Source organism: Salvelinus namaycush, chromosome 33 (assembly GCF_016432855.1).
Source record: "Salvelinus namaycush isolate Seneca chromosome 33, SaNama_1.0, whole genome shotgun sequence".
In the NCBI taxonomy this organism is placed as follows: domain Eukaryota; kingdom Metazoa; phylum Chordata; class Actinopteri; order Salmoniformes; family Salmonidae; genus Salvelinus; species Salvelinus namaycush.
The window spans coordinates 31,726,885-31,740,261 of NC_052339.1; the positions used below are offsets into that span (position 1 = coordinate 31,726,885).

At 43.6% G+C, this 13,377-nt stretch overlaps 1 protein-coding gene across 7 annotated transcripts in view; it reads right to left on the reverse strand.

The window, feature by feature from the left end:
* LOC120027612 (solute carrier family 12 member 7-like) overlaps positions 1 to 13,377 on the reverse strand; it is a 118,910-nt gene that overhangs the window by 78,475 nt on the left and 27,058 nt on the right. The window contains exons 1-2 of one of the 7 annotated variants that reach the window (XM_038972606.1): positions 905 to 927; positions 381 to 463 (exon numbers count right to left, since the gene is read on the reverse strand). The exons of 5 other annotated variants lie outside the window; for them this stretch is intronic. In XM_038972606.1, coding sequence (XP_038828534.1) covers positions 381 to 463; positions 905 to 912 — 91 coding nt within the window. In that variant the 5' untranslated portion in view covers positions 913 to 927. Of the gene's footprint in view, positions 1 to 380; positions 464 to 904; positions 928 to 13,377 lie in introns of those variants that run through there. One more of the 7 variants, XM_038972608.1, reaches the window with a different exon arrangement.

Sequence of the window (13,377 nt, forward strand, 5' to 3'; positions counted from 1 at the left end):
TGATCTAGGTTAACAACATAACACAGATCTGATCTAGGTTAACAACATAACACAGATCTGATCTAGGTTAACAACATAACACAGATCTGATCTAGGTTAACAACATAACACAGATCTGATCTAGGTTAACAACATAACACAGATCTGATCTAGGTTAACAACATAACACAGATCTGATCTAGGTTAACAACATAACATAGATCTGATCTAGGTTAACAACATAACACAGATCTGATCTAGGTTACATGTACTGTAGCTGCGATCTATGCCACTGAAGCTGCAGAATCCCTGGATCATGCCCTATCAGCCGACAACACAGCCGACAACACAGCAGGTGAAGAGATCCAAAGTCCACCAAATGAGCATCAACACCTCCTCACCTTGCCAAAGAAATTCACACTGATCTCTGTCACTCACAGGATGGATCCATGTGCCAACCAGAGACATGTTGTTGTGCAGGGAGCTGAAAAGACCACAGGAGCATCACTCAGATGACAATGAGATTGAACATTCGTTAGCATGGTATTCTCTATGGGTCTGATAGTAAGCTAGAACTCCAGACAGACTGTCTGGAGCATCTTATCAGAAGTATAGGAGGGACGGGGTCCATGTTGGAGGGAGTGAAAAGGGGAAGGAGGTTAGTGTGTGACAATAAATTAAAAGTGTGTGGGTGTGTATGCGCGTGTATTTGTCAGTGAACGAATGTGAGTGTGTATTGCAACATGCCTGAGTGTGTGTGTACATGTGTGAAGGAGGAAGGGAGAGGGGAGAGGGACGTCGAAGGAGCACTACGAGAAAAGTCTCTGGAGACATGGTCCAGTTTCATATTGGCTAGCCTACCACGGCCAAGATGGTGACCTAGTTTACAGACATGTGGGCGCGTCATTGCTGCCGTCATAGGTACCTTTTCATCCCTTTTCAAGGTAGGCAGCTACTCCAGGCCAGACAATGGACCTCTTCACATTAGATAACTAGCCGGAGAGAGAGAGAGAGAGAGAGAGGGTGGGTGGGTGAGCATCAGATTGGGTGAGAAGGCCAGAGAGAGCACGAGAGAGACAAAAACACACACCGTTCTGAAGGGGTGCGAGTCGGGAAAGAGTCTGCTGCTGATTGGGCTGACAGTTGTTATTCTTTGCGGCGACGTTGCGTGTCGCTAAACCTATCTTGTTTTGCCTCGGCCCGGCTGCTCAAGAAGAATACCCAAATTCTTGTTATTCTTCCCTAAATCTGTGCACAACAAACGTTCACACTGACCGAGGTCAGCTCTGATAGAAGATACGGGAACCACGCGGTGCCATTTTCAGTGTGGTCTCTTGGTCTCCTACTGTTTAGTTTCATTGTTGCTTCTCTACGTCATAGTATAAAGGTCAAAAAAACCACAGAGAATCGCCATGTACTAAACAAGCTAACCAAGCCGTAGGCGGTTAAATGGTTGAGTATCTTCCTTATAGTAATGTGAGATTCTGACATAGAGCTCTCTCTGTGTGTGTGTGTGTGTGTGTGTGTGTGTGTGTGTGTGTGTGTGTGTGTGTGTGTGTGTGTGTGTGTGTGGACTGAGAAAGACCCAACAGTTAGGCCTATCCCAGTCAAAACTCTCATTAGTGAAGCAGACATCTTACTGATGCTGTGGACGCAGGCATACAACCAATGCTCCCTTACCTAAACTTCCATTCTAAACAGCCCCTCAAAAACCATGGGATAACCATTAGTATCAGGCGACAGCAAACCACTGTCCACAAAATTAACCAACACAGGTTCATCCAAATCCTTAGGCAGCAACAATGGAACGTATTCCCCAGTAAGGCAACAGTGCTTTAAAGTCAAAGGTGAATTGATACAGTTTAATTTAATTAAAATCATTTGTTATTTGTCACATGCTTTGTAAACAACAGGTGTAAACAGTGAAATGCTAACTAACCCAACAATACAGAGAGAAAAATAATGAGAAATAATATAAAAATTACAAATAACACATAGAATAAATACACAATGAGTAACGATAACTTAGACACATACACATACCAGTACCGAGTCGATATGCAGGGGTACGAGGTAACTACCAGTCATAAGTTTGGACACACCTACTCATTCCAGGGTGTTTATTTTTACTATGTTCTACATTGTAGAATAATAGTGAAGACATCAAAACTAGGAAACCACTCTTGGGATTCTCTCAACCAGCTTCATCTTGCTTTTCCAACAGTCTTGAAGGAGTTCCCCCATATGCTGACCCCTTGTTGGCTGCTTTCCCTTCACTCTGCGGTCCAACTCATCCCAAACCATCTCAATTGAGTTGAGTTGAGGTCTGGTGATTGTGGAGTCCAGGTCATCTGACGCAGCACTCCATCACTCTCCTTCTTAGTCCAATAGCCCTTACACAGCCTGGAGGTGTGTTGGGTCATTGTCCTGTTGAAAAACAAATGATAGTCCCACTGAACGCAAACCTGATGGCATGGCATATCGCTGCAGAATACTGTGGTAGCCATGCTGGTTAAGTGTGCCTTGAATTGTAAATAAATCACAGTGTCACCAGCAAAGCACCCCCACACCATCACAACTCATCCTCCATGCTTCACGGTGCGAACCACACATGCAGAGATAATCCGTTCACATACTCTGCGTCTCAAAAAAGACACGGCGGTTGGAACCAAAAATATAAAAAAATTGGAGTCAGACCAAAGGACAGATTTCCACCGGTCTAAATGTCCATTGCTCGTGTTTCTATGCCCAAGCAAGTCTCTTCTTCTTATTGGTGTCCTTTAGTTGTGGTTTCTTTGCATAAATTCAACCATGAAGGCCTGATTCATGCAGTGTCCTCTGAACAGTTGATGTTGAGATGTGTCTGCTACTTGAACTCTGAAGCATGTATTTGGGCTGCAATTTCTGAGGCTGGTAAACTCTAATGAACTTATCCTCTGCAGCAGAGGTAACTCTGGGTCTTCCTTTCCTGTGGCGGTCCTCATGAGAGACAGTTCCATTATAGTGCTTGATGGTTTTTGCGACTGCACTTGAAGAAACTTTCAAAGTTGATGAAATTTTCCAGATTGACTGACCTTCATGTCTTAAAGTAAGGATGGCCTGTTGTTTCTATTTGCTTATTTGAGCTGTTCTTGTCACAATATGGACTTTACCAAATAGGGCTATCTTCTGTATACCAACCCTACCTGGTCACAACACAACTGATTGGCTCAAAAGCATTAAGGAAAGAAATTACACAAATTAACTTTTAACAAGGCACACCTTTTAATTGAAAAGCATTCCAGGTGACTACCTCACGAAGCTGGTTGTGAGAATGCCAACGGTGTGCAAAGCGTGGCTACGTTGAAGAACCTCAAATATAATATTTTTTTGTTACTACAAAATTCCATGTGTTATTTCATAGTTTTGATGTCTTCACTATTATTCTACAATGTAGAAAATAGTAAAATAAAGAAAAACCCTGGAATGAGTAGGTGTCCAATTTTTTGACTGGTACTGTACATACAGTGCATTCAGAAAGTAGTCAGACCACTTTCCCTTTTCCATATTTTGCTACGTTACAGCCTTATTCTAAAATGAGTTAAACTACATTTTTGTTAGCATAAATCTACACACAATTCTCCATAATGACAAAGCGAAAACAGGTTTTTAGAATTTTAAAAAATGTATTCAAAATAAAACAGAAATGGCTGATTTACAGAATTATTCTGATCCTTTGCGATGAGACTCGAAATTGAGCTCAGGTGCATCCTGTTTCCATTGATCATCCATGAGATGTTTCTACAACTTGATTGGAGTCCAGCTGTGGTATATTCAAATGATTGGAAATGATTTGGAAAGGCACACACCTGTCTATATAAGGTCCCACAGTTAGCTCAAAAACCAAGACATGAGGTCGAAGGAATTGTCCGTAGAGCTCTGAGACAGGATTGTGTTGAGGCACAGATCTGGGGAATGGTACTAAAACATTTCTGCAGCATTGAAGGTCCCCAAGAACACAGTGGCCTCCATCATTCATTCTTAAATCAAAGAAGTTTGGAACCACCAAGACTCTTCCTAGAGCTGACCGCTCGGCCAAACTGAGCAAACGAGGGAGAAGGGCCTTGGTCAGGGAGATGACCAAGAACTGATGGTCACTCTGACAGAGCTCCAGAGTTCCTCTGTGGAGATTGGAGAATCTTCCTGAAGGACAACCATCTCTGCAGCAATCCACCAAAAAGGCCTGTATGGTAAAGTAGCCAGACGGAAGCCACTCCTCAGTAAAAGTCACATGACAGACCACCTAGAGTTTGCCAAAAGGCACCTAAAGACTCTCAGACCATGAGATAAAAGATTCTCTGGTCTGATGAAACCAAGATTGAACTCTTTAGCCTGAATGCCAAGCATCACGTCTGGAGGAAACCAGGCACCATCCCTATTGTGAAGCATGGTGGTGGCAGCATCATTCTGTGGGGATACTTTTCAGAGGCAGGGACTGGGAGACTAGTCAGGAACGAGAGAAAGATGAACAGAGCAAAATATAGAGAGATCCTTGATGAAAACCTGGTCCAGAGCGCTCAGGACCTCAGACTGGGGCGAAGGTTCATGTTCCAACAGGGCAACGATCCTAAGCACACAGCCAAAACAACGCAGGTTTGGCTTCGGAACAAGTCTCTGAATGTCCTTGAGTGGCCCAGCCAGAACCCGGACTTGAACCTGATCAGAAATCTCTGGAGAGACCTGAAAACAGCTGTGCAGCGACGCTCCCCATCCCACCTGACAGAGCTTGAGAGGATCGGAGAAACTCCCCAAATACAGGTGTGCCAAGCTTGTAGCGTCATACCCAAGAAGACTCGAGGATGTAATCACTGCCAAAGTTTCTTCAACAAAGTACAGAGTAAAAAATAAAAAAACTTTTTTTGCTTTGTCATTTTGGGGTATTGTGTGTAGTTTGATGAGAGGAAGAAAACTTTATCTGTAACATAACAAAATGTGGAAAAAGTATGAATATTTCCCAAATGCACAGTATAGGTAAGGACAAAGTGACTAGGCAACAGGATAGATAATAAACAGTACCAGCAGCGTATGTGATGAGTCAAAAAAGTTAGGGCAAAAAGTGTTAATGCATACAGTTAAATAGTTAACCAATTCCTACCCGGACGAACTACTTATGGTTAGAAGCTGTTCAGGGTCATGTTGGTTCCAGACTCGATGCATCGGTACCGCTTGCCGACAGCAGAGAGAACAGACTATGACTGGAGTCTTTGGAAAAAAATGTGGTTCTTCCTCTGACACCGCCTGGTATAGAGGTCATGGATGGCAGGGAGCTCGGCCCCAGTGATGTACTGGGTCGTACGCACTACCCTTTGTAATGCCTTGCGGACAAATGTCACGCAGTTGCCATACCAAGTGGTGAAGTAGCCAGTCAAGATGCTCTCAATGGTGCACACAGGCAGACACACAATCCCAGTCCATCCAACCAGAGAAGTTGTACTTGGCTAATGACATCCAGCAATATAGCAGTGGCTGCCATGGCCATTTAGCTAAAGTCCCCACAACTTTCACCAAAAGGTTTTGGCATCAGACTCCCAATATGAAGCATTGCCTTTATTCAACCAGGTTTGCTAAGAACACATTCTCTTTCGGAACAACGACCCGAGTGCCAGACCTGAAGGACCAGGTTCTGGAGATAACAGGCTGTTTCTTGGGTTGACTCATTGTCACGTTGCTCACTAGTCTTTCTGTTGTGCCATTGCTGAAGGATGTCTGAACCCTAACCAATGATCTATTCTGAAGAATGGTAACACCAAAGTCTACTGTAAAACAGCACAACAAAAAAGAGGCCATAATTAAGCTCAATTTACCCAATAGTAAATGTGTAGTAATGTGCGTTTGTTTGAAGCAATGCTGTACAAAAAAATAACCCTCCAAAATTTTGATGAATTGGAGGCTCTGAGTAGCCAATGAGGAGCCAACAGGAAGTACCACCACAGAGATGACTCTTCTAGAGACCAATCAGGAAAAATAATATATCCACAAGATCATTTGCTGCGGTAAATGGTTGTAGATCAAACCAAAGTTCTCTCTAACAGGAGACACCTATTCATAAAACATTACTTCCTGGAAGCCACTGTAGTCTCCTCATTGGAGGATTAAAGAGAAACCTGTCCAGATACACCGGGTACACCAAACATTAGGACCTACTACTACCTAATCACCTTTCTAATATTAAGTTGCGTTGCCCTCAGATCAGCCTCAATTCGCCGGGGGCATGGACTCTACAAGGTGTCGAAAGCGTTCCACAGGGATGCTGGCCCATGTTGACTCCAATGCTTCCCATAGTTGTGTCAAGTTGGCTGGATGTCCTTTGGGTGGAGGACCATTCTTGATACAGTAAACTGTTGAGTGTGAAAAACCCAGCAGCGTTGCAGTTCTTGACAAACTGGTACGCCTGGCACCTACTACCATACCCCGTTCAAAGGCACTTAGATATTTTGTCTTGCCCATTCACCCTCTAAATGGAACACTTAACACAATCCATGTCTCAATTGTCTCAAGGCTTAAAAATCCTTCTTTAACCCATCTCCTCCCCCTTCATCTACACTGATTGAAGTGGATTTAACAAGTGACATCAACAAGGGATCATAGCTTAAACCTGGTCAGTCTATGTCATGGAAAGAGTTCTTCATGTTTTGTGTACTGAGTGTATATGTCAACAAAGCAGAATCAGAATCAACTCTTTCGCACAGGCGTTTTCACTCATTATAATCCACACAAACAATTAATATTTCCTGCTGCTGCAGGATTATTTTCATGTTGTGACAAACTGGTCAAATTAATTGATCCTACATCTGTAGATGAGTGTGATTGAAGGGGGAGGGTAACGCGGTAGAGGAAGGCATGTCCTGTCTGGGTTGATGAATGAATGCAGGTGTGTGAGCGAGGCTAGTTCTGAACCTGACCTCTAGCAGGCACGCATGAGAAGACAATAGCCTGAGAGACAGAGGATGTGACATTTTCCAGAAATCCTGGTTGGAGGATTCCGGATTCCCTGCTCCTTCCCTCCTGGTACCGGGAATCCTTCAACCAGGATTTCAGGAAAACCAGGGAATTATTGAAAATTCCTGGAATTTTGCAACCCGAAGGTATGTGTGACAGCACATCAGCTAGTTGTGCCCTAATGGGGAAGCCAAGCATCTCAGTCTCTATGGTAATAAATGGCCACACACAGTATTTATAACCACTAAGCTCCCCTCGGTGGCAGCTGTGCACATTAAGCTGCCTAGCACTCCCAACGTTAGTCAGCCTGACCAGCTCACGGTACGAGACAAACAGAGTGGGAGTCAGAAAGTACTTCCTTCAATCCCTTTAGCTCGCCTTACTACAACTCAAGCCCAATAAAGACAGCAAAAATCATCCCAAGTACAGAAATCCACTTAAAATACCAAGTTTGGAAAGACGGAAAAAGACTATAATAAATAAAACGCACACAAACCTCCTACCACCTTCACTTCTACTATAGATAAATGTACACTAACCTCCTACCACCTTCACTTCTACTATATATAAATGCACACTAACCTCCTACCACCTTCACTTCTACTATATATAAATGTACACTAACCTCCTACCACCTTCACTTCTACTATAGATAAATGTACACAAACCTAAACAGCATCATTATTTTAGTACACAATTTCTGATATATCACAACTTACTTTTACAGTGCCTTCAGAAAATATTCCCACCCCTTCACTTTTTCCAAATGTTGTGTTACAAAGTTGGATTAATTGTCATCTTTTGTCAACGTCAACGAGGGATACAGAGATGGCGTAGTCATTTAAAAATCATGTTAAACACTATTATTGCACACAGAGTGAGTCCATGCAACCTATGTGACTCGTTAAGGACATTTTTACTCCTGAACTTATTTAGGCTCCTTACCATAACAAAAGGATTGAAGACCTATTGACTCAAGACATTTCGGCTTTTCATTTTTAATTAATTTTGTAAACATTTCTAAAAACATATTTCCACTGTGACATACAATGGAGTATTGTGTGTAGATCAGTGACACAAAAATCTTTATTTAATGCATTTTAAATTCAAGCTGTAACACAACAACATTTGGAAAAAGTCAACGTCACAATGCAATTGTGTTTTTAGAAATGTTCTTTGTAGCGCCGGTGGTTTGAGCATGGAGCTTGAAACGCCAGGGTAGTGTGTTTGTGGGTTCGATTCCCGGGATCACCCATACGTTAAATGTATGCACACATGACTACGTCGCTTTGGATAAAAGCGACCGCTAAATATTAGATATATTATATTAGTTCAGAAGCCTTTACTGTGCAGGATAATGAGGTAGCAGCCTGGCTCTGACTAAGAAAGCCCAGGGTAGAGAGATAGAAGACTCTAGAGGGTTTAAAAACAAACCTCCAGGTGAGAGTCGTCAGGCACTTACCCCTCCGTCGCGACAGCGAGCCTTCTCCTTTCTCCATGCTAGAGTGAAGAGGGGCTGAGGCGGGGGAGGGGGTTTGAGGAGGGAGACGTCCCTGTAGTGCTGCTGCTGTTAGGGAGGTCCCAAGTGCAGAGGTCAAGGAGGAGAGGCCGGGAGCTGCCAGCGTTGTGTGGCTACGGTAGAGACGCAATGTCGCCCGAGCGAGGATCAACTCTGTGTGTGTGAGTGAGACACTGACCGATGAAGATGGCAGCAGCCACGCATCACAGCCCCCCCAATCATCACCTAATCTCTTGCTCTCTATCTCTCTATTCTCTCTCAGGGGGGAGGAGCAGTGAGAGAGGGCGGGAGAAAGTGAGAGGAGAGAGGATGAGTGAGAGAGACAAGTAAAAAGGAGAGACAAGTCTGTGGTAGAAGGAGAGGGAGAGACAAGTAGGAGAGAGATGTACAGCTGATCCTCTACCTGTGAGCATCCAACGCTCCATTACATCCCAAGCCTCTGAACAGAGCGAATGTAGCTCTACTTCAGAGGAAACACAAAGGATTTACAACACACACATACACTGCAGACTGTACAATACAGTGCAGTTTCAGACACTCGCATCCTCAAAACACATTCTGTCCTAAATGGATGCAACAACAGGGTGATCAAATTAAGATCCAACATCTGTATTGCAAGAATAATGTGTTAACAGAATGGGGTTTTGGATTTGAGAACATTATGAGTTTGTCTTCTGTCTTTCAGTTGAAGTTGGATGTTTGGAGTATAGTAAGGGATGACTCGTGGTACTCACTAATGTGGTGTATTGTATTTGCCCCAAACATAACACTTTGTATTCAGTACAAAAACTGAATTGCTTTGCCACATTTTTTGCAGGAATGACTTTGTTGCAAACAGGATGCATGTTTTGGAGTATGTTTTATTCTGTACGTGCTTCCTTCTTTTCAAGCTGTCAAATTGGTTGATATTGTGGAGTAACTACAATGTGTTGATCCATCCTCAGTTTTCTCCTATTACAGCCATTAAACTCAAAATGTTTTAAAGTCACCATTGGCCTCATGGTGAAATCCTTGAGCGGTTTCCTTCCTCTCCAGCAACGCCTGTATCTTTGTAGTGATTGGGTGTATTGATACACCATCCAAAGTGTAATGAATAACTTCACCATGATCAAAAAAGGATATTCAATGTCTGCTTTTTGTCTTAATCATCTACATATGTGCCCTTCTTTGCCAGGCATTGGAAAACCTCCCTAGTCGTTGTGATTGAATACTTACTGACAAGCCATTTCAGTTTAATTTATTTTTATTAATTTGCACAACAAAAAAAATGTACATATTTTCACTTAGACATTATGGGGTATTGTGTGTAGGCTAGTGACAAAAAATGTCAATGTAATCCATTTTAAATTCAGGCTGTAAAAACAAAATAGGAAAAATGACAAGGGGTGTGAATACTTTCTGAAGGCACTCTATAAAGTGATCTATAATGGCACTTTGGACCACGATGCTCTATGCTAGAAACAAGGTGTAAAAAAAACAGGAAATACGTGACTCCGATGCATTATGGGATATCAGTTTAATTTCTTTGACATTCAGAGGCTGAGCTACAACCTTCTGTAGCTGAGACGACAAATATTTGACTTTGCTTAGGAAGTAATCTAATTCTGTTACTATCAATTGATTAAGTTATTCACTTTCTGTACAAAAGACGATGTTTAAACCCCAGGCAGCTTTTGTGTTGAGTTAAGCCACAGAAGACGAATAGCCAGCAGTTACTCGCTCTGAGACTTCGAGTAGTTATTCCCCTTGCTCTGCATGGGTAAAGCTTACATTTTTCTGTGTCGGTAAAGCTACTCTCCCTGGAGTGGAAAAGCAGACCTACATTTTAAAAGTACCACGCTCAGATTCCTAATGATGTCTCAGATTTTATTATTTTCAAACAGGGACAGTTTCGTTGCAAACAAGACACAGTGATTTGGCGATGGATAAATACGATAAGATGAACACATAGACCTCTCTCTGTCCATTCTTAGCCTGTACATTTCGGTCATTTGAGTGGTATAAAAAATAAACAGATTCTGCTGAAATACAATGATAGATTCATGCAACGCTTTTACTATGAAGGAGATCTTTCAACCCATACTGTTGTCAAAAGAGGTCTGTGAACCCACAACCGTGTGACCTGCAGCCCTGTGCGCTATCAGAATTTCTGCGTAGCAACGCTTACAGGACGAAGACGTTTCTAAAAACTGCCTTAGGGTTTCAGGTCTGTCCAAGAAGTGACGGTAAACTGTTGGCATGTTCTCTGCTATCCATCTTATGTTGAAATGATCAGCTTGGGTGTAGGGGAGGGTCACTTGTTTTATTTAAAGCGTTCAGGGGTGGGTTTAGGTCAAATATATTTTACTGAAAGGAGTGCCATCCATTTTCATTTCAGAGGTCCGATTTTCTCCATGTAACCGTTATTATAAATAACGTTCACTCCCTAAGGTCTTTTTCATCTGACAAGCACAATGGCAGTCAATGTGTGTGATGTGAGAGCCCAGAGCTCCTAGAAAGTGTTTTGACAAATCTGGTTTAAGATTTAGAATCAAAATGGGTGCTGCGATGCCAACATGGTGCCAACATGGTGCCAACATGGTGCCAACATGGTGCCAACATGGTGGACCGACTTGCCAAGCTTTGCACCTATATCCAGGTATCGAGAGAGAAAGCATGGTGACTGGAAATGCCCATGTCCACTGCCCATTAATTTATTTTACCTTTATTTAACCAGGTAGGCTAGTTGAGAACAAGTTCTCATTTGCAACTGCGACCTGGCCAAGATAAAGCAAAGCAGTTCGACACATACAACAACACAGAGTTACACATGGAATAAAACAAACATACAGTCAATAATACAGTAGAAAAGTCTATATACACCATGTGCAAATGAGGTAAGATAAGGGAGTTAAGGCAATAAATAGGCCATGGAGGTGAAGTAATTACAATATAGCAATTAAACACTGGAATGGTAGAATGTGCAGAAGATGAATGTGCAAGTAGAAATACTGGGGTGCAAAGGAGCAAGATAAATAAATAAATACAGTATGGGGATGAGGTAGATTGGATGGGCTATTTACAGATGGGCTATGTACAGGTGCAGTGATCTGTGAGCTGCTCTGACAGCTGGTGCTTACAGCTAGTGAGGAAGGTAAGAGTCTCCAGCTTTAGTGATTTTTGCAGTTCGTTCCAGTCATTGGCAGCAGAGAACTGGAAGGAAACGTGGCCAAAGGAAGAATTGGCTTTGAGGGTGACCAGTGAGATATATTGTCTCCCTAAGACCATGTGAACTAGGCAGTAAATCACTTAACCAGATTATCCAAATCCTGCCCTTTTTATAAAACACACCGCAGAACTCTGTCCTCTGGCAGGACAGGCAATGGCCTGTGATGGTCTCTGGTCAGAGACTAACACTAGTACTACAACCCCGTATTGCCAATGCCATCCAATCACTGGGATAGAAATTACTGCATTTTAATGTCCTAGGGCTGTCCGGACAAAAAAATAAATAAATTGCCGACAATCAATTTGTCTAAATTTTTAAACGTATTTTCGAATAAAATCAACTACATACACTACCGGTCAAAAGTTTAAGAACACCTACTCATAGTTTTGATGTCTTCACTATTATTCTACAATGCAGAAAATAGTAAAAATAAAATAAAAACCCTTGAATGAGTAGGTGTTGTAAAACTTTTGACCGGTAGTGTATGCACTGAGCTTGTCTGATGCTTTGAAAAGCACACTATTTGCCTCCCGGGTGGCGCAGTGGTCTAGGGCACTGCATCGCAGCGCTAGCTGCGCCACCAGAGACTCTGGGTTCGTGCCCAGGCTCTGTCGCAGCCGGCCGCGACCGGGAGGTCCGTGGGGCGACGCACAATTGGGCTAGCGTCGTCCGGGTTAGGGAGGGTTTGGCCGGTAGGGATATCCTTGTCTCATCGCGCACCAGCGACTCCTGTGGCGGTCCGGGCGCAGTGCGCGCTAACCAAGGGGGGCGGGTGCACGGTGTTTCCTCTGATTGTTTCTGACTGAAAATTTCTGTTACCGAAATGTTGTTTAGTGAAAACATTCCATGTTCTCTCAACCTTTTGCTATCTTCACGTGAAACATGTAGCCTAGTGGTTAGAGTGTAGGGGCGGCAGGTAGCCTAGTGGTTAGAGTGTAGGGGCGACAGGTAGCCTAGTGGTTAGAGTGTAGGGGCGGCAGGTAGCCTAGTGGTTAGAGTGTAGGGGCGGCAGGTAGCCTAGTGGTTAGAGTGTAGGGGCGGCAGGTAGCCTAGTGGTTAGAGTGTAGGGGCGGCAGGTAGCCTAGTGGTTAGAGTGTAGGGGCGGCAGGTAGCCTAGTGGTTAGAGTGTAGGGGCGGCAGGTAGCCGAGTGGTTAGAGTGTAGGGGCGGAAGGTAGCCGAGTGGTTAGAGTGTAGGGGCGGAAGGTAGCCTAGTGGTTAGAGTGTAGAGGTGGCAGGTAGCCTAGTGGTTAGAGTGTAGAGGTGGCAGGTAGCCTAGTGGTTAGAGTGTAGAGGTGGCAGGTAGCCTAGTGGTTAGAGTGTAGAGGTGGCAGGTATCCTAGTGGTTAGAGTGTAGAGGTGGCAGGTAGCCTAGTGGTTAGAGTGTAGAGGTGGCAGGTAGCCTAGTGGTTAGAGTGTAGAGGTGGTAGGTAGCCTAGTGGTTAGAGTGTAGAGGTGGCAGGTAGCCTAGTGGTTAGAGTGTAGAGGTGGCAGGTAGCCTAGTGGTTAGAGTGTAGAGGTGGCAGGTAGCCTAGTGGTTAGAGTGTAGAGGTGGTAGGTATCCTAGTGGTTAGAGTGTAGAGGTGGTAGGTATCCTAGTGGTTAGAGTGTAGAGGTGGCAGGTAGTCTAGTGGTTAGAGTGTAGAGGTGGCAGGTAGCCTAGTGGTTAGAGTGTAGAGGTGGCAGGTAGCCTAG